Here is a 20,774-nt window from a genome sequence, read left to right as displayed (position 1 = left end):
TCAGTTCACGCTTCCGCTTGCCTTGAGACCCGCCTACCCTGTCCGACCCACTTAGAGATCAGGCCACGCCTCCCTCCCCCCTCCTTGAGACCCGCCTACCCTGTCCGACCCACTTAGAGATCAGGCCACGCCTCCCTCTCGCTCCTTGAGACCCGCCTACCCTGTCCGACCCACTTAGAGATCAGGCCACGCCTCCCTCCCCCCTCCTTGAGACCCGCCTACCCTGTCCGACCCACTTAGAGATAAGGCCACGCCTCCCTCCCCCTCCTTGAGACCCGCCTACCCTGTCCGACCCACTTAGCGATCAGGTCACGCCTCCCTCCCCCTCCTTGAGACCCGCCTACCCTGTCCGACCCACTTAGCGATCAGGCCACGCCTCCCTCCCCCTCCTTGAGACCCGCCTACCCCGTCCGACCCACTTAGAGATTAGGCCACGCCTCCCTCCCCCTCCTTGAGACCCGCCTACCCTGTCCGACCCACTTAGAGATCAGGCCACGCCTCCCTCTTGCTCCTTGAGACCCGCCTACCCTGTCCGACCCACTTAGAGATCAGGCCACGCCTCCCTCCCCCTCCTTGAGACCCGCCTACCCTGTCCGACCCACTTAGAGATCAGGCCACGCCTCCCTCCCGCTCCCAGAGACCCGCCCACGGCCCCCCAGCCGGTCCTAGAGACCCAGCCACGCCTCCTTCTCCTGGCTTCCTCTTCTCAGCGGGCCTGGAGATTGAGACTCCTGTCCAGGTGCCTGGCCCTGCCACCGCCACCGCCCCACCTTGACACCGTGCCACGCCTGCTCCACCTCCTAAAGACCCGGCCAGGTGTCTTCTGACCGACTAGAGACCTGGCCACCTTTTTATTTTTTTTATTTTATATGTCTGAGTTTTTTGCCTGTAACTATGCCTGTGGCAGCCCCGTGGTGACTCTTTCTCCAAGCCCCAGACGCCAGACCCACTTTCTGGTTTCCGTATTTAGCATCATTGCAGATTCGTTTGTGATTTTTTTAAAACTTTTTTTATGTGCATTGGTGTTTTGTCTGCATGTGGTTCTGTGTGAGGGTGTCAGATCCCCTGGAACTAGAGTCACAGACAGTTGTAAGCTGCCATGTGGGTGCTGGGAATTGAACCCGGGTCCTCTGGAAGAGCAGCCAATGCTCTTAATCACTCAGCCTTTTCTCCAGCCCCAATATTTCTTTCTTTTAATATTTATCTTTTATTATTTTTAAATTATGTGTACATCTGTGCACACATGAATGCAGCTGCCCACAGAGGCTCTGGTCTGGAGCTAGAGTTACAGGCAGTTGTAAGCCACCTGACATAGTTGCTGGGAGTTGAACTCAGGTTCTCTAGAGGTGAAGTACATGCTCTCAACCACTGAGCTATTTTTCCAGGCCGACATTTGTGATATTTATCATTCATTCATTTATTTGATTAGTTGAAAATGGCCCCTACCAAGGAAGCAGAAAGCCCATAATCGGTGGGAAAACAGGCTGGGAAGTAAAGTTTCAAGAGAAGTCAAAGTCCAGCCCAAGTCTCCACAGGTTCCCTAGGCATAACATGGCACCCTGAACAGCTGCTGAATTCCAGGTGTGGGCTGGATGCTTTTCACAGGATGACCCTAACAAACACAGTAGTGCTGAGGTACTCAAGTACAGAGACCCCCACCCTGGGGATCTCCTTGATCAGGGCTCTTTGCCTCCTGAGGGAGAAAGGATCAACTGTTAGATGTCTCTGCAGTTCACACTGCAGAAGTCAGTAGTTAACACTTCCAACATCCAAATGTTCAAGGAGTGACAGCTTCCTGAAGCTCACCCGCTGATACCGGCTTTTCCATCTGCCACTGGGGCAGAGATCTGGGCTACAAATGTGAAGGTTGGACTTCCGCCAGGCTGCCAGCTGTAAGCCACGGTCTTCAGGTGCTCAGATGACTTTTTAACTGCACCATGAATGTTCCAAGTTCAGTGGAGTTCGATGTCCACACACAACGAATGAGTACAGGTGTCAGCAATGTCAACCAGGTCCGCAATGGGGAGAATAAAAAGGCTAGCGTGCCATAAGTCACATGAAGAAAGTAGCAAGAATAAACTTGCCATATGTACAGTAGGAGAATAAGTAGGTGAACAGGTATAATCCTCAAGTGTTTTCCTTGGTGGAGATGAGACCTGAAGTTGTGACCACAGCACCGTTGCAGCAAGCTCCAACATATATAAGCCATCAAGGGGATGTTAAAAAACACCAGCTGGAAGAAAGAGAGAGCCATTAACACCACCAAGCCCTACAGGGGTCTGGTCCCAGTAGTAGTAGCTTTTACTAATATGTCTTAGGTTTAAGTCTCTGACTGCTTTTTCTTTGAGGATGGGGAGATGGGGATGGAACTCAGGGATATGCATACACTAGGCAAGCAATCTACTCCTGAGCTATGTCCTAGCTCTTCTATGTCTGATTTTTAATGCATTGATCATACTTGCTTATAAGAGAACAGTAGGCCTAGAGTTAACTGTGTGTGTATTTGCCTGTTTTCTCGTTTATCTTAAAGGTAGGTATCGTTTATGTTAAAGTCCCTATTGTAATACTGATATACTGTGACACAGATATATCCCAAGAGTAGATACACGACAGTGTTTACATTGGAAATGAACTGAGTGATCTGCACAGGCACACAACGGAGTATGTACTCTATGTTGGCAGAGTGCAAGGAGGACTAGGTATCAGTACTGAGGTTGCATTCTGAATACTGAAATATAAGTTAGATCTCAGCTAGGTGTAGTTGCTGTGTGGCTTACTCAACAAATATCCATACAGTACACATTACAGCAGGCCTGTGCTAAGCTCCAAATTAGAGGGACATTGGTAAACAAGTTAAACCAAAAATAAAAGAAAGGAATGGATGGCAGGCTAAAGAGTGACTAGGGGCTGAAGAGATGGCTCAGTGGTTAAGAGCACTAGCTGTTCTTCCAGAGGACCTGAGTTCAGTTCCCAGCAACCACATGGTGGCTCACAATCATCTACAATGAGATCTGGTGCCCTCTTCTGGCATGCAGGCTGAACACTCACTGTATACATAATAAATAAATAAATAAAGCCAGGCGGTGGTGTCGCACGCCTTTAATCCCAGCACTCAGGAGGCAGAGGCAGGCGGATCTCTGTGAGTTCGAGGCCAGCCTGGACTACCAAGTGAGTTCCAGGAAAGGCGCAAAGCTACACAGAGAAACCCTGTCTCGAAAAAACCAAAATAAATAAATAAATAAATAAATAAATAAAAATTTAAAAGGGCCCATTAAAGATAAATATCTATGTATGCACACATATATATTATAGACAGATGTATATTTACAAGGAAGATAATTATAATTGCGGTAAGTTCAATGAAGGAAATCATTGCATCATGAACTAGGAGACCTCCCTGGAGCACGAAGGGCAGCAATGAGTCAGCTGAGGGCAGTGCATTCTGAGAAGAAGAAACGAATGCCAAGTTCAGGACTGGGAGAAGTATGAGGCCCTTTCAGGTAGTGCTTGCTGACCACTGGACCAGGTAGAAATTGGAAATAGGGCCGGAGGATAGGGATGGAAACGAAAGCTGTGTGTTTAAAGGAATTAAACAGAAACTGCTCTATCGGTGTTTTCCAAATAAGGACACTGGAAAGGATGTCCCATAGTGTGCTACATGGAGACAGAGTGCCGTCTTTCCAACGTGTTCTCTGCTAAGACACTTGGAAGCCCAGCGCTGCTTTTTGTACAGTGAAGTTTTCCTTAAGTGACATTCACTTTCCTTATGTATCGAGTTTTTCTTTTCTTCCTTCTGAAACATTTTTCCTTACCATAGTCAGTTTTTAAAACTTGGAAATGTAAAATTTATTCTGCCATAAATCTCTTATTTCATTTTTATCAATAAAAAAGTGTGATGAAAACTGGGCATAGTGATGAACGCCTTCTAATCCCAGCACTCAGGAGGTAGAGGCAGGTGGATCTCTGTGAGTCCAGGACAGCCAGGACTACAGAAAGACCTTGTCTCACCCCCACCCCCACCCCAAAAGAAAGCACAATGAAACAAATAACAAGAACCCTGGATGGCCAGAATGTATTTTAGATGCCTACAGTTACTTTTTGGCCTTTTGGCTAAAAGCAGATGTTGATGTTACAAAAGAGTAGAGGGAGCAGATAGGAAGTGAACAAACCTCGGCTGTTAGACACCGCCCTGCAGGTAGCACAGGGAGGATGGTGATGCATGGTAGTGGTTGGAGATCCCTGCCACACAATTAGTTCAACAAGGCCAGCATGTTCTGGTGACTTCTTACCTGCATAATTCCACTTATGAATGTTAGACCACCTTGCAGGAAATGTCCATCAACAAATATCCCAAACGAAAAGCAGCAACCCAATTTGCCATCAATTATTTCACCAACAAACCATGGTCCTGGGAGAGTAATGGACAGAAAAGTAGAAGACTTAAAAACTATGAATCCTGCCAGGTATGGTGGGGTATGCCTTTAGCCCCAGCACTCAGGAGGCAGACTTCTGTGAGTTTGGGGACAGCCTGGTCTACAGAGTGAGTTCCAGGGCAGCCAGAGCTACACAGAGAAATCCTGTCTCAAAAAACAAAACAAAAGAAACAAACAAAAACCCTAGGAGTCTTGGCCGGTGTGGTCTCTCAGTGGGTTAGGGCACCTGTCCTAAGCCTGACCGCCTGAGTGAGTTCCTGCAAGCCGCATAGTGGAAGGGGAGAATCTGACTGCCAAACACACACTGTGGCACCTGCGCCCACCGTACAAACACACATAGAAAAGAAAATGGGCTGGTTCAAAAGAAAATGGCCCCCAAGGGAATGGCACTACTAAGAGGTGTGGCCTTGTTAGAGTAGGTATGGCCTTGTTGGAAGAAGTGTGTCACTGTGGGGGTGGGCTTTGAGGTCTCATATATCCTCAAGCCCCACCCAGTGAGACAGACCACTTCCCGTTCCCTGCTGATTAAGATGTGGGACTCTCAGCTCCAGCACCACTTCTACCTGCTCGCTGCCATGTCCCACCGTGATGCTAACGGACTAAACCTCTGAAATGTAAGCCACCCCATTAAATGTTTTCCTTTGTAAGAGGTGTTGTGGTCATGGTGTGTCTTCACAGTTACAGAAACCCCAATTAAGACATAAAGAAATAAAAATGAGCCGGGCGGTGGTGGCGCACGCCTTTAATCCCAGCACTCGGGAGGCAGAGGCAGGCGGATCTCTGTGAGTTCGAGGCCAGCCTGGGCTACAAAGTGAGTTCCAGGAAAGGCGCAAAGCTACGCAGAGAAACCCTGTCTCAAAAAAACCAAAAAAAAAAAAAAAAAAAAAAAAAAAAAAAGAAATAAAAATGAAATTTAAAGCCAGAAAATAAAAACCAGCTATTTTCTCCACATTTTTCTGGATTATGAAATCACTTCAGTCTATGATATAATTGAAATAAGTATGTGGCTTGTAAATTCTGAAAACACTATGATACGCATTAAGATTTTTAACATTCTGTTGTAATAACTTTAGTATAATGCATTAATATTTTCTTCTTTTTAAATTTCTTTGAGATTTTATTTACTTTTATGTATATTAGTATTTTGTCTGCATGTATTCTTCACACCACATGCATGCTATGCCCTAAAAGGCCAGAAGATGGCATCAGATACCCTGGGATTGAATTACAGCTCGTTGCGCGCCACCTACCATGTGGGTGCTGTGTTAAACTCTGGTCCTCTGGGAGTGTATCCAGTTTTAACTGCTGAGCCAGCTTTCCAGCCTCACACAAACATTTTCAAGAAGCAAAGAGATATTACTGAAGATAATTCTTAAATAACTGAGATTTACTCATTAAGCAATAAAACGTTAAGCATGTTTTAAAGATTTTTGTTACTGGTTTTAAAGATTATGCGTATGTGTATATGCTAGTGTGTGGGTATGTGCATGAGTGCCTGTGGAGGCCAGAAGTACAGGGTCTTTATGGAGCTGGAGTTATGAGTACTTGTGAACTGCCCAACACGGGTGCTGGGATCCAGGCTCAGGTCCTCAGCAAGGGCAGTACATACTCTTAACTGCTGAGCCTTCTCTCCAGTCCATCTTCAACTATTTTTAATGGGAAATTTGAAAACTACATTCATATACTCCTCTTTCTTATTACTATTAATGGACTTTTCTTATCAGGCAGTCATTGTTGTCCATCAGCTGTACATGGTCAGAATTAACACTCCTGTTAGCTTGCTCTTTAGTTTTTCATCCAGAATGTCATTCTGACAAGTCTCTCAGCTCTATTATTAGTCACTGTTCCTTCTTATATGTGGGTTTCTGTCAAGAGTGGGAAGGAATAGGTAAATATCTCTTCTCAAAATACAAATACTATAATTTTCTGTCTTTAAAAGTCATAGGCAATATATAGGCCAGGCTGGCCTCAAACTCACAGACAGCCACCTGCCTCTGCCTCCCAGATGCTGACATTACAGATGTTTGCTACCATATTTGACTTTCTGCTTCTATAAGCGGCTAAATAAAGCATTAGACTTAATAACCACTAGAACAGACACCTGGATCATGACTGAACCCTTCCCTCATTTCAGTATCTCTATTGTTTAGATGAATTTTATTGTGACTTTTTATTGAGACACTCTCACTGTGTTAATCTAGCTGGTCTCGAATTTACTATGAAGACCAGGCTGGCCTCGAACTCGCAGAGATCAGCCTGACTCATACCCTTCCTCACTGTCCTTAAAATCTCTTCTCTCTGGGTATGGTAATACACGCCTTTAATCCCAGCACTGAGGAGACAGAGTCAGGCAGATCTCTGAGTTCAAAGCCAGCCTGGTCCAAATAGTGAGATCCAGGTCACCCAAGGCCATACAGTGAGACCCCCATCTCAAACAGAGAACAACCACACATTGCTAATATTCCCAGAAGGACATACTCATCAGACTTGGTACCAGGCATGTAAGTAAACAGGACTCACAAGATGTCCATGGATATTCTGATAAGGAAGCAGACAGTAAAGAGAAGCTAATATAAATCCTAATAAACATTAGAAAACTTTTAAGATGGCCAGAGAAGGCCTCTGTAAAGAGTAGCACTTACACAGATTTTTGCTTTCTATGTTTTTATATAAATCCTGATTCTTTAGTGTTTTTAACATCCTTTCTTTAACTTGATGTTGACTACATGAATTTAAACATATTAAGAAATAACTTTATTTTCTAAAATCAGGACAGGATATATGAAGGACTCATATGCCATTTGTTATACCTGGAGCATAAATTATTTTGTTGTCAAATTCTCAATATATTCTTTAGCAGACTTCTCTACAACCTCAGAGTTTATCCTTTACTTACCAAGCACTGTGTACAAGGTCAGCAACAACACAGAATAGTAGAAGATGTTTATTTTGCTCAAGATATGAAGGGAAAATGTGGTCATATTTGCAAATCCCAGAGGTCCTAAACAGAAGAAAAATTTAAAAACCTGGTAAATACATGCTAAGTTAACTTCTCGAAGCATTTTCTACCAGATTTCCTTGGCACTGCCTCCATCCTCAGCCAATCTTTTGTTACATGGTAGCACAGACACTACTCTAAAACCCAGAATCCTGGGGAGCCAGGATACACAGAATCACAGAAAGCAGAACAAGACATTTTATAGACAGAAACGTAGATGGGAATACATAATTACATATACTATAATATATTTAATTCTCATGTAAATTATGAATTTAAGTGACAGACACACGACAGAGGTCTACACTACATTATTTTATCCTCAGATAGACTTGAAAGATCGTGCCCTGTTCAAAGGACGATCAATCAAGTCATAACTCCTTTTCATAGGATTCAGTATTCAAGTGCACAAACTTCTAAAAGCTCTATCAAATATATAAATATTTCCCATTTTTATCTTACATGAGTATCTGTCCAAGTAGCCCTTCCCCATATATGGTACGCTCTTACTTCACAGCAGCCCTGACCATACAGCTCTACCTATCAATGGATAGACAACACAGAATCATGGAAGGACACAGAGGGAAGAAGGTAGCCATCTGTAAGGCATGGTGTGTGTGTGTGTGTGTGTGTGTGTGTGTGTGTGTGTGTGTGTATGTGTGGCGGGGGGGGGGGCTTGATCTTGGACTTTTAGCTATAGAATTTTGAGAAAATGATTTTGTTGTGGTTTGGGCCAACTATGATATGCTGTTATTTCAGCCTTGACAAACTAATATGTAGCTTTACTTTAAAATGTGGTCATAACTCTGTTCAAATACTTTGAAATTAGATTCTTTGTATCTTTTTTATTCATATATCATATATTATTCATATATTACATCTTGACCACAGTTTCCCATCCCTCTACTCCTCCAGTCCCCCCACTACCACCTCCCCTCCCTGGAGGGTCAGGAACCAGAGGTTGGATATCCATCCCTGAGACCTAGGATAGAATCAAACACAACTGGTAGAAAAAAAAGTTAATGAAATGATTCCTAATGGTATTCTGCTATACTCATAGATTCTTTGTATCTGAGAAGGTGAAGTTATGTGATGTAGCTATTAAGGCAATCAGTCAGGAAGAACATGCTGACATGCAATTTCAATATTATTTTAAGATTAGTAATGCAACCTTAACCCTCAAAGACACCAGCACAAAGGCGAGCTCTTGTGTACTCTCTAAGCCTGGTTGCTTTTCAGAATCACCTAAACACTTAAGAATAGATATCCATATATTCCAATCCAGTTAGCTTAAATTGGCCTAGGAATCTATACTTTTTAATGTCCTTATATATATAATGTCCATATAATGTCCTTATATATTTAATGTCCTCATATACATAATATATAATATATATATATATATATATATATATATATATATATATATATATATATATATATTTTTTTTTTTTTTTTTGGTTTTTCGAGACAGGGTTTCTCTGTGTAGCTTTGCGCCTGTCCTGAAACTCACTTGGTAGCCCAGGCTGGCCTCGAACTCACAGAGATCCGCCTGGCTCTGCCTCCCGAGTGCTGGGATTAAAGGCGTGCGCCACCACCGCCCGGCTTATATTTTTTTTTTGAGATCCTTACTCTGTATCTCAGGCTGGTCTGAAACTCACTATGTAACCCAGGCTATCCTTGTGCTCATGGCGATCTTCCTGCCTTAGCCTCTTAAGGGGCAAGATTACAGGCATGAGCCACATCACAACCTGCTTGGGACAGATTAAGCCAGCAAGAATGCAAGGGGAACAAAAGGACTGCTGCTCTCCACCCACTTACTGCCTCCAACCTAGCAGAAGCAGGTGACGGGACCCAGTAAGACTGCAGTAAATGACGGGAAGAGTTGAAAACTGGGGAGAAAGGTTAGCTAGCTGCAGCTTCATGTTTCAGCTCTGCAAACCAATAACCAATGGTAGGGCTGTTATATGAACATGTTTATAAATGGGTGTTTCACGAGGAAAAGCGAGAGTGGAAATGCAAATCACTCTTTTGTTTAAACACACTCGTGGGAAGCTTCAAAGAGTCATTAAATGCACATTCTCCAGAGCTGTTGCCCAGCTCTACTGACAGGATAGTCTCCAGGGAGAAATAAGCAGCGTTTTCAGGAGCTGTCAAGGTAATACGCAAAATCTTCTTCCTGTCCTTGAGACAGGGTTCCACTACGTGTTCACACTGGCTTCTAACTCTAGATCCTCTTGCTTCCACTGGGGACTTTATGCACATGCCACGCAGCCTGATGGCACGTCGCATCTCTATGACTCCCTTAACGGGGGTGACATGCAAGAGACTTTATCATTTATTACAAAGCATCTGCTATGTTCAAGGCATCAAGATAGGGGTTTGCATACACATCATTTAGGGTGGGCGGTGAAAAAGGACAGACACAGGTAATCATCCTTGAGAAGTCTGAGATGAGACAATTGTGACACCAGACTACCTCCTTCAGTCATAGGCTCTCAACAGTGAGGAAATAGTTAAGGAGAGGAGGAAAAAAATCTGGTTAGGATGTGGGACTTTCCTGTTCACTGTCCTCATTTGAAAATTCACCTTCTTCTAATTGTATTAATAATGATCAATTAATTCCCATTATTCATCACTATATTACAGAGACAGTTCGGTAGCTTGGCAAAAATAATCATGGAACTTTTACAGGGAAAGACACCTCTCACTTTACGGCAAAGTCTCCTTCACAGCTACTCTACAGCCTGATCTGTGTGTGTAATTCAAGATTACACACGCACCACTTAAATTTTACCTCCCCAGATTTTTGAGACAGAATGTCACTGTGTGGCCCCAGCTGGCCTGGAATTCCCTATGTAGACCAGATTAATTTCACAGAGATTCACATGCCTCTGTCTCCTGAGTTCTGGGATTAGAAGCATGTGCACTATGCCCAGCCAAATTCTTCCAAGTTTGTATTAGTGCCTTATTTTTAACTATTTGAATTATTTTTTTCTATTCAAAGGTATTTCAAACATAAAATTACACTAAATAGCTATTTATATATAAAAAACAGCTACTTATATTAAAAGTTGGCCATTTTGAGTTATATTGTGAATTTCCCCTATTTTGAGTAAACCACATTTTATTACCATACAGTGTCGGCGGAGGGGATGTGTGTGAAAAGAATTATTTTTCAAGATAAAAACATTACAGAAAAAGAATGGCCATCTGAAGAATGCACCTCACAGAGTGCAACGAAACAGTTTACACTGCTCTGTATACTTGCTAATGGTGAGGGTGTTACGGGATACTTTGCAATCTTCTGAGAACAAAAGGAATCATGACTACTGACCTTTAAGCTCTGGGTATGCTAGATATCTAAATGTAATCAGAATGGTGAGCTGGGTCAGCACAATCAACACAAACAGGACCCGAGCCTGCAGAGAAAGAGACATTAATGTGAACAGATATGCTGGCACGACTCCAGGCAAGGCTTTTAAACTGGCTTCATTAACAAAAATGTAAATGGCATAATAAGAAATAAGTATTTTAATCTTCTTCCTCTGTTCTTGCCAATGACTCCTAAGACCTTTGTAATCTTACAAATGATAACAGGAAATAGTAGAGCACTCCTGTTAAAATACTTGGTTGTAGCCGCTGGTTCGTGAAACAACTCTAGGGTGAGGAGCGGAAGGAATGGTACCTGTGGTTAATAACAAGCTCTAGAACGCCATTAAGAACGGGGTCTGATTACTAGAGAGACCGGCTATGTGCTGAGGGTTGGCACTGCATGCTCACACCATCCTGCTTTGTCCTCCAGGGAAGAGGGTGTTGAATTCGTCCCTAATGGCCAATAATTTAACCAAGCATGCCCACAGAGTGAAAACTGCATAAAAACCCTAGCTGAAGGGGTTCAGAGACTAGTGAAGAGCGGGAGTGCTAGGGCAGTGGCATGTGCCTCAGAGGAGATGGACATTCACATTCAAGCTTGTCCCCTGCCTCTCGTCTATCTGGCTGATAATGAGTTGTATCCTTAAATAATAAATCAGTAATTTAATAAGGAAACTGACTTCCTGAGTTCTGTGAGCCGTTCTAGAAAATTATTAAACCCAAGAAAGGAAGTCTTAGGAACCTCCAATTTAGAGCTAGTCCATGTGAGCATGGGCGTCATTCTGGACCTGATCGTTTTGAGAATGGAGGGAACAAGGAGGGTTGAGCCCTTAACCTGTCATACTGACTCTATTTCTTGGCAGTCAGTATGAGGACTGAGTTAAATTCTAGAACACCCCAATCAGTATCCACAGAGAACTAGAGAATCATTTAGCCTAGAAAGCCCCAAACATTTGGTATTTGAAGTATGTGAAGACGGGACAGAGGTTTTGTTTTTAACATCAACAACAACAAAATACTCTGTAACAAAAAAAAATGTGATCAAAAAGAACCAAACATCTGATTCACTGATAATATCATGAACTTCTTAGTATTGCTTTTTTTGAATTTACTTGAACCAATATTAGAGTTTCACTACACCTGAAGGGTAATCTGTTTTATTTAGAGTTGGATATGGGACAGGGATAAATTGTATACCACAGGTTAAATAAGCAGAGAATGCACTTTCTGATTTCAAAAAAGAAGTCATTGACTTAGAACAACTCCTAAGAAAAGACATGTAACCTAGGCGTTTGTTTCTCTAAGTGTGGCCCCATTCCAGACCATCACTGGAATCACCTTGTGCCTAGGTGGAATGCAGAATCTCAGACTCACAGAATCAGTACCTGCAGTTGGTAATATTCCCAGTGGTTCATATACTCATCTAAGTGGCTACTAATAATCTCCCAAAGATCACTCTGGTTAATCCTTTGGCTAAGATAAATATCTATTCTTATCAGTTTAAGAATCTCCCAAATAAAATTTAAAATTAGCTGGGGCAGCGGTGGTGGTGATACCACACACCTTTGATCCCAGCACTTAGGGAAGCAGAGGGAAACGGATCTCTGAATTCAGGCCAGCCTGATGTACAAGGCAAGTTCCAGGACTACACAGAGAAACCCTGTCTCAAACAAAACAAAACAAAAATTTTAAATTAATGAAAAAAATCATCATCCAAAAATTGTAATGATAAAATGCAAATACTCATTATTCATTTCTTCAAAAAGCATAGTTATTCATGTAATAAAAGTAAATTGAAATAACAATTATTTAAATATTATGTATGTAAGTGCATACCCTAAAGCTATTTGGGGGAAGTAAAATTAAGGAAGGTTTCAATTGTCCTCAACATTTTACTATATATCATTTTTTTTTTGTATTTTGTGTTAATGTTCATGATAAGAAAGAGCTCATGGGCCGGGCAGTGGTGCCTCACGCCTTTAATCCCAGCACTCGGGAGGCAGAGCCAGGAGGATCGCTGTGAGTTCGAGAGCCTGGACTACAGAGTGAGTTCCAGGAAAGGCGCAAAGCTACACAGAGAAACCCTGTCTCGAAAAACCAAAAAAAAAAAAAAAAAAAAAAGAAAGAGCTCATGGAACTAGAGTATAAATTGCTACAGCCTCTCTCCAGACCATTTAATCGTGCATATTAAAATTAAATAAAACAAAGCCGGGCGGTGGTGGTGCACGCCTTTAATCCCAGCACTCGGGAGGCAGAGGCAGGCGGATCTCTGTGAGTTCGAGGCCAGCTTGGTCTACAGAGCAAGATCCAGGACAGGCTCCAAAGCTACACAGAGAAACCCTGTCTGGGAAAAAAAAAACAAAACAAAACAAAAAACAACCAGACAAAAACAAAAACAAAAAATTCTTAATCGCTGACTCATTTAAGAAACATTTGTTGAAGATCTGCCATGTGGTAGGCATACCAAAGATCCTCATACTCACAGAGCCTAGAGTTTAATGAGGAAGATGGGGGAAGAATACAATAGATTATGTCATTGTATTAAAAATAGTGTGCCTTCAGTTGTAGGAATTTATCATAGGAAACTTACATTAGAAACAATAGAAAAGCTTGGCTGAAATAAATTATTTGTATAATAGAGAAAAAACTAGAAATAATTTAAAATAAGGAATTGGTTAAATAAAATATACATTCATTTTATGATGTCCTAAATAAGGCTTAACATATTGAGTTAAGTATTTAATTAAAGCATATATTAATGTATTCATATATATCTTACTATAACACAGCTAATGTCATATTATGAAATATAGTCAGGCACAGTGGTGTGCACTTGTATAATCTATGTACTCAGGAGGCTGAGGCAGGAAGATTGCTTGACTTCAAATGTCCACAGCTACCCTAAAAAACACAGTAAGACTTTGCCTCAAAAATCAATAAAGAATAAAAATGCACATATACACACAAACAAATGTAAGAAAATAGTTTAAAAAAAAGTTCTTGGGGCTGGAGATATGGCTCAGCAGTTAAGAGCACTGGCTGTTCTTCCAGAGGACCCAGGTTTGATTACTAGCCAGTTCCAGGGGATCTGATGCTCTCTTCTGACCTCCAAGGGAACCAGGCATGCACATGGTACACATATATACATTCAGGCAAAACACTCATACACAGTAAAAAAAAATAAGTAAACCTTCATAAAATTAAAGAAAAGAAAAGAAATGCCTGGGTTGGTGAGATGGCTCAGCAGTAAAGTCACTTGCCAACAAGCTTGATGACATGAATTCAATCCTTAGGATGGATCCATACAGTGGAAGGAGAGAACCAACTCCAGGGAGTTACCCTTTGACCTCCACACAAATGCCATGGTATATGCACCCCTACCATATACGCACAAAACATTTTATTCTTATAGATAAACAGTAATCTTTGTTTTATAAGGTTTGGTTTTCTTGACACATAACTACATTATTTAGATCTGTGAATTTACCAAATCTAGTAAAAACAAAAGCAAACACACTCCAGTAAAAACAAAGCAAACACACACAAGTAACATTTCACTGAATTGACTTACCACAATGTAGTGGTCAGTAAGGAGAATAAATGACGCCAAAGGATCAAATGTGAGATGAGAGTTCTCTTGAGCAGAAAAGATGTGCTGAACACTCTTACTTCTTCCAGCATAATCCTAGGTAGAAACGAGCCGAGAAGCAACTTACAGGCATAAATATGTGTGAGTTCTGATTATACACCTATTTACCATTTCTCAACAACAAAGGTTTCCTGGGCTTGAGGACCAGCCTTGTCTTCCCACACTAAAGCTGAAGGCTGAATCTGAAGGAGGTGGGCTGAGGAGCTACACTCAGGAGAAGCTGAGGCAGGGCTCAGTAAGGAGAAGGGAAAATGAGAACTAGAGAGCGAGAGGGTGGTGCACACCTTTAATCCCAGCACTTGGGAGGCAGAGGCAGGCAGATCTCTGTGAGTTCGAGGCCAGCCTGGGCTACAGAGTGAGCTCCAGCCAGAACTATATAGTGAGATCCTGTGTTAAAAAAGGAGGAGGAGGAGGAGGAGAAAAGAAAGAGGAGGAAGAGGAGAATACGGGAAGGGCTACAGAGATGACTCAGTTGGTAAAATGCTGCTGCTAAAGCAATCCCCAAATTCAATCCCCAGAATCCATGCAAAAAGCCAGAAATGGGCTGTAGAGATGACATAATCATGAAGACTAGGGTTTGGAAATGACCACTCACATGGCAAGCTTCGTACCCTGCAAATGCCTTTTAACTCCAGCTCTGAGGGAAATGACACACCTTTTTCAAGCCTCTGTGCATGTACAGGTGCACATGCTGGCACACACTTACACTGACACAAACACATACAAACATAAATAAGTAAATAGTCAGTCAAGCAAACAAATATATCTGTAACCGCAGTTCTGGAGGGGGGGGCGCGGGAAGAGAGGTTGAGCCCCAGAATTCACTGGCTCTGGCTGGTCAATTTAGTCACATCAGTGAGAGACCCTGCCTCAAAAAACAAAGTAGTGGTTGAGGAAGTGGACTTCAGTGACTGAAGTCTTTGTGCACAAGGTATTTGAACTGATACCAAAAACTCATATAAATTGAGTGGGCATAATGGTCTGCCTGCCTATAATTCCAACCTCAGAAGTCAGAAGTGGAATCCTCAAGCTAGGGAGACAGATCTGTAAGCTCTGGCTTTGATTGAGAGACCCTGTGTAGGGAAAAGGGGCCAGCCAAAGAAACTCACCCTGGTCCTGAAACCAGAGCTAGTGAAAGAAACCCACCCTGGCCCTAAGAAAGAAACACTTTAGCCCTGAACCCAGAACCAAAGAAACAGACCCTGACCCTGAAACCAGAGCCAAAAAAACCACACTTTGTCCCAAGAATTAGAGCCAGTGAAAGAAATACGCCCTGACCCTGAAATTGGAGCCAACAGGCTAAAAAGGACCAGTGAAAGAAACACAGTTTGGCCCTGAAATCAAAGCCAACTCTACCCCTGACCAAGAAAACTAACCAATCCCTGAGCAAGAAATCTTCTCCCAGGAGAAACTCCGCCCCTAAGAAGTCCTACATAAGACCCTCTGCCTGTTCAGTTGTGGGCTGTACTTTCCCACCCTGGCAGATGCAACCACTCTCCTGGACTCCTCTTTCCCAAATAAATCTCTTTCTCAAAAGAGTTGGGTGAAGATCTTTCACCCGCAGCAGATCAGAATCTTGCCTGGGACATTTCCTTAGGGGACGGAGCAGAAAAAAGTAACAACTTTTCAGCCAGAGCCAGAGGAGATTGCTACATTTCTGTAGGGGTTTCCTCTTTAGCAGAGTGAAGCCGAAGAAGCAACACCTTTGGTGGGAGAGAAGAAGCTCTGCTGGGAAGCCCCCTTGGGGGAGGGAGGGCGGAGTTTGCAAAGCTCAGCTGTAAGGGCTCTCTCTAGGAGAGGAGCAGGATTGCTATATCCTGTGGGGAGACCATCCCCCACTGCACCCCAGATTCAGGTATCACCTGACTTCCCGACAAGTCAGGATACCTCTCCCTCCAGAGCTGAGCTGTCTTACTGCGGCTCCAGCCTCCAGAGCTGTCCTGTTGCAGCTCTAGATACAGCCTGACTTCCCAACAAGTCAGGAGACCTTTCCCTCCAGAGCTGTGACACTCACACCCCATCTCAATGAATAAGATGGAAGAACAAATAAGGATAATTCCCAGCATCAACCAAGCACCTTCACATGCATGCACACCCATATGCATGTGTTCCTGCAAGGACACACACAACCATGCATACACACATATACAGATCACATCCATGAAAATGGGAAATCTTTTTTACAAGATAAGGTGAGAAGGAGGAGGACAATAAAGCAGGGGTGAGGAGAGGGTCTGCACCCTAAAAGAAATGGAAGAAATTGCCAGGCAGGCGGATCTCTGAGTTCGAGGCCAGTCTCGTCTACAGAGAGAGTTCCAGGACAGCCAGGGCTACGTGGAGAAACCCTGTCTCAAAAAAGCAAAAGCAAAAAAAAGAAAAAAATAATAAAGGAAGAAACTATTCATCTCATTGCAATTGTGTGAGCCTCTTATTTGGATTCTGATTTGAATCAACCATACACACACACACACACACACACACACACACACACACACACGCACAACCATACCTACCTAGTGTGATGTATTTAAAAGGACAAAATTTTACCATTAATGAGTCAAAGAACCAAGTTACCTATTTAATATCGGGTAGACTGAATTATTTTGAGATAGTATCTTATATTACCTGGCTGACCTCAAACTCATGGTGCTCTTCCCTCAGTCTCCTGATTAGTTAGAATTACATGTATGTGCCACCTAACCAGGCCTTAGCAGATTAATTTTTTAAAGTTATAAATGTAAGACTGAAAACAGATCAGTGATTGCCTGGGGATAAAGGTGGGAGGAGGCAGGGCACCAGGAACAAGAAAACGTTTGGGGCCAGTGAGATGGCTTAGTGGTAAAGGTGCTTGCCACCAAGCCTAAACCTGAGTTAGAGTCTCATGACCCACATGGTATGTCTGAATGAGAACCAACTCCCACAAATTGTCTTCTAACCTCCATACTTGCATCATGGTGCTTAGTTCTCCCTGCCTAGACACATAAAATAGATAAATAAAATGTAACTTCCAAGCGAACAAGCTAAATATCCTGTATTCTAACGTTTACTGTTTATCAAATTTGTTCATTACCAACTGACTAGCAATAAAATCCAAATCAGAGTTCACTGTAGCAAGGGCCCAATTAATAACACAACAAACTAAAAGTGACTGATTTACCTGGACGGATACTTCTATGGTGTGTGTCCCATTACTGTAGTTTTTAGGGTTCCACTTCAGTATGAAGATAGGACCAGACAGATGAACAGCCTGGCCTACATTAACTCCATCAATCTTAACAGTGACGGAAGTGATGGGGGATAAGGAAAAGGCCAGTACTCTAAAATGAGAGCATACAGAAAATGCATGATTTTAGGTACAGGACATTGTTTTCATAGAGAACAACTGTACTGTAACCTGAGGGCATCTGGGTGCAGGCGGAGCCACACTGCACGACCAAAAAGACCTTGTACAATTCGGCAATGAACTGCTAAGAAATTAGAAACTACTCCTCTTTTTTCTTTCTTTCTTTCTTTCTTTTTTTTTTGTTATGTTAAGGACATGCTAGGCAAGCTTCTACCACAGAATTATACCCCAAGCCCCAGAAACTATTCTTACATTTTTTCAGAAAGCAAAATCAGTTTCTTTTCACAAATCTACCTAGAGTAGATTAAAAATTCTTTCTGAAACATTTCACTATTAGGATAAGAATTTATACTGTATCAAGCTGATAATAGAAAAATAAATAAATAAATAAATAAATTATTAAAAAATTCTTTCTGAAGGAATTCCTGAATTCCTGGTTTTACTCTTAGGAAGAGAATACCAAGTATGTACTACACCCTGTTAATCCAATGTCAAGCCTATGAGTCATTGATTTGGTTCCTGATGTACTGCCCAGAAAAAGCAAGGCCGTAACCAGAGCTAAGCCGTCAGGCCTTTGAGATAACACCTAGCACTGACATCCAGATGCCATTAAAAATATGATTGATGACCAGATGCGGTGTCACATGCCTTTTATCCCAGCAATCCAGAGGCAGAGGCCAAGTCTAGTTCATATAGTGAGTTCCAGGATAGCCAGGGCTACATAAAGAGACCCTGGCTGAGGGAGAGGGAGAGGGAGAGAGAGTAATTTGTTTAGCTCCAAAAATAAAAACGTAATCAGACAGTCTTCATCCCCATTCATATGAGAGGGCTGCTGAGACGGCACAGTGGATAAAGAGGCTTCCCACCAAGCCTGATGACGTGGGTTCAAGCCTCAGTATCCACATGGTGGAAGGAGAGAACCAACTCCTGAAAGTTGTCCTCTGACCTCCGCAGGCATGCTACGACAGCTGCATGCTCCTCCCCCAAATAAAAAATAATAAGTAAAATTTTACATTCCTAAAAAATTTCACCCACTTCTACAACATATCATCAAGCAAGGGAAGAACACAACATACTTTAACCAGATGTTCATTCTCAAATAAGAACAACCCTAATATTTCATAAATAAAAAAGCAAAGTAGTTAAATTGTGGTATGTTCTCTGTGTACAAACAAAGACAGGAATTTGCGTAGCCTGTGGCTTATGATGAGAACAATATTCAAACCTGTCTATTTGGAGACAGCTTGTAAGGACTGCTCAGAAGTGCTCACAATAGCCCTTTAGAAATGGGCAAGCATGCCGGAGCAGTGGTGGCGCACGCCTTTAATCCCAGCACTCAGGAGGCAGAGCCAGGCGGATCTCTGTGAGTTCAAGGCCAGCCTGGGCTACCAAGTGAGTTCCAGGAAAGGCACAAAGCTACACAGGGAAACCCTGTCTCGAAAAACCAAAAAAAAAAAAAGAAAGAAAGAAAAAACAGAAATGGGCAGGCACACTTCTCCTCCCATCCCTGAGCTCTCCTAGAGCTATGATTTTGGATTGCTTGTATCTGCCTCAGCCTCTCAGATGCTGTCACCATGCCTGGCTTAGATTACTTTTCAAAATAAAATTTAAAAGAATATATTTTTTAAAGTGATCTTACATTTGAAAGATGTTTTCCAAAAATAATGTTTCATTAGAATTCTATTAACCGCCAGGCTGTAGTAGCGCATGCCTTTAATACCAGCACTAAGGAGGCAGAGGCAGGCAGGTCTCTGTGAGTTCGAGCCCAGCGAGGTCTACAGAGTGAGTTCCAGGACAGCCAAGGCTACACAGAGAAACCTTGTCTTGCAAAACAAAAAAAGAAAAAAAAAAAAGAATTATTTTAACAAACGTCACCAAATCTATACATAAACTATATTTTGAATTTCATCAGGATTATACAACCTGCTTTTTTGGCAGGTTATTCAGCAAAATGGGGGGGGGAGAATTCCGATGTATAATACAAATTTCTAAAAGTAGGATATGTGGGGCTGAGGCTTTGTGGCAGAGCAGCTGGTTCATAGGAACCATGAAACGCCACCGGGAAGTATCTCTGCTCGGTCCTATTTTCAGCTAACTCCGGGTCCTGTGCTTCCCCACTGCTCCCCAGCCCCCACCAAGCACACCCTGCTGAGCAGACTCATCCCAGGCAGCCGCGCCATTGTTTTAATGAACTGAACTGAACGTTTTGAAACATTTTCCCCCCTGCTGGCCTCTGCCAGGGTATAATTCTGGCTTTGACTTTATAAACTCTCCTAGAGATCTTCAGGCTTAAAGGCTGAAAGGGCTCTCCTTTGTCCTTAACTGTAGTGGTCTGCAACTTTCTGGCGTGGACTATAACATATAAGACCCTAATTTGATCCCCAGCCCTGCAAATAACTAATAAATATGAATAAATAAATACAGACTATAAGGTACTAAATAAAGTAAATTCTGAACCACTGAAGCATACCTGATGTGTGTTGAATGGAAGAGTCTTTCTAGCGGTTCATGTTTAGCACAACTATAGAGGAGTGATTTGGGATTGGTGATCAGAACCACCGGCCACTTGTCAAAGGTTACATCCGCAAAGCTAAAGAGGTCGTGATCAAAGGCAAAGATCCGGTACCTGGAAGCCATAGGAGAGTAAGGGAATTCAGTTACTTCTTATTCTAAGCTTGAAGGTAGACTAAGGATGTAGCTCAGTTGGTGGGGTGCTTGCCTAATATACAGGAAGCTCTGGGTTCTCAAACCAGGGGTCAGGTGTGACGCACACACCTGTAATCCTGACACTCAGGAGGTAGGGGCAGGAGGATCAGAAGTTTGTGGTCATCCTTGGCTAGATAGTGAGCTACAAGGCTAGCCTGGGCTACATGAGACCCTGTCTCAAAAAGAGGGGGAGGGATTTGAAAGTAAACACAGAACAAATGTAAAAAAAAAACAAACAAAACCCCCACAAAACTAGCACTTTTTATACGA

The 20,774-nt window shown here is 42.6% G+C and overlaps 1 protein-coding gene across 3 annotated transcripts in view; it reads right to left on the bottom strand.

Annotated features, from left to right (window-relative positions):
* Nucleotides 1-1,392: 1,392 nt before the first annotated feature.
* Nucleotides 1,393-20,774, bottom strand: part of Tmem62 (transmembrane protein 62) — a 29,448-nt gene continuing 10,066 nt past the window's right edge. For all 3 annotated transcript variants that reach the window (XM_052726089.1, XM_052726088.1, XM_052726087.1), the window contains exons 8-14: nucleotides 20,269-20,424; nucleotides 17,613-17,772; nucleotides 14,378-14,491; nucleotides 10,769-10,853; nucleotides 7,330-7,434; nucleotides 4,290-4,408; nucleotides 1,393-2,233 (exon numbers count right to left, since the gene is read on the bottom strand). In XM_052726089.1, the coding sequence (XP_052582049.1) occupies nucleotides 1,907-2,233; nucleotides 4,290-4,408; nucleotides 7,330-7,434; nucleotides 10,769-10,853; nucleotides 14,378-14,491; nucleotides 17,613-17,772; nucleotides 20,269-20,424 (1,066 nt within the window). In that variant the 3' untranslated portion in view covers nucleotides 1,393-1,906. The remainder of the gene's footprint in view (nucleotides 2,234-4,289; nucleotides 4,409-7,329; nucleotides 7,435-10,768; nucleotides 10,854-14,377; nucleotides 14,492-17,612; nucleotides 17,773-20,268; nucleotides 20,425-20,774) is intronic.

The sequence above is a fragment of the Peromyscus californicus genome, unplaced genomic scaffold (genome assembly GCF_007827085.1).
Source record: "Peromyscus californicus insignis strain IS unplaced genomic scaffold, ASM782708v3 Scaffold_7__1_contigs__length_154581171, whole genome shotgun sequence".
Lineage (NCBI taxonomy): Eukaryota > Metazoa > Chordata > Mammalia > Rodentia > Cricetidae > Peromyscus > Peromyscus californicus.
This window is presented reverse-complemented; position numbering and strand designations above follow the sequence as displayed.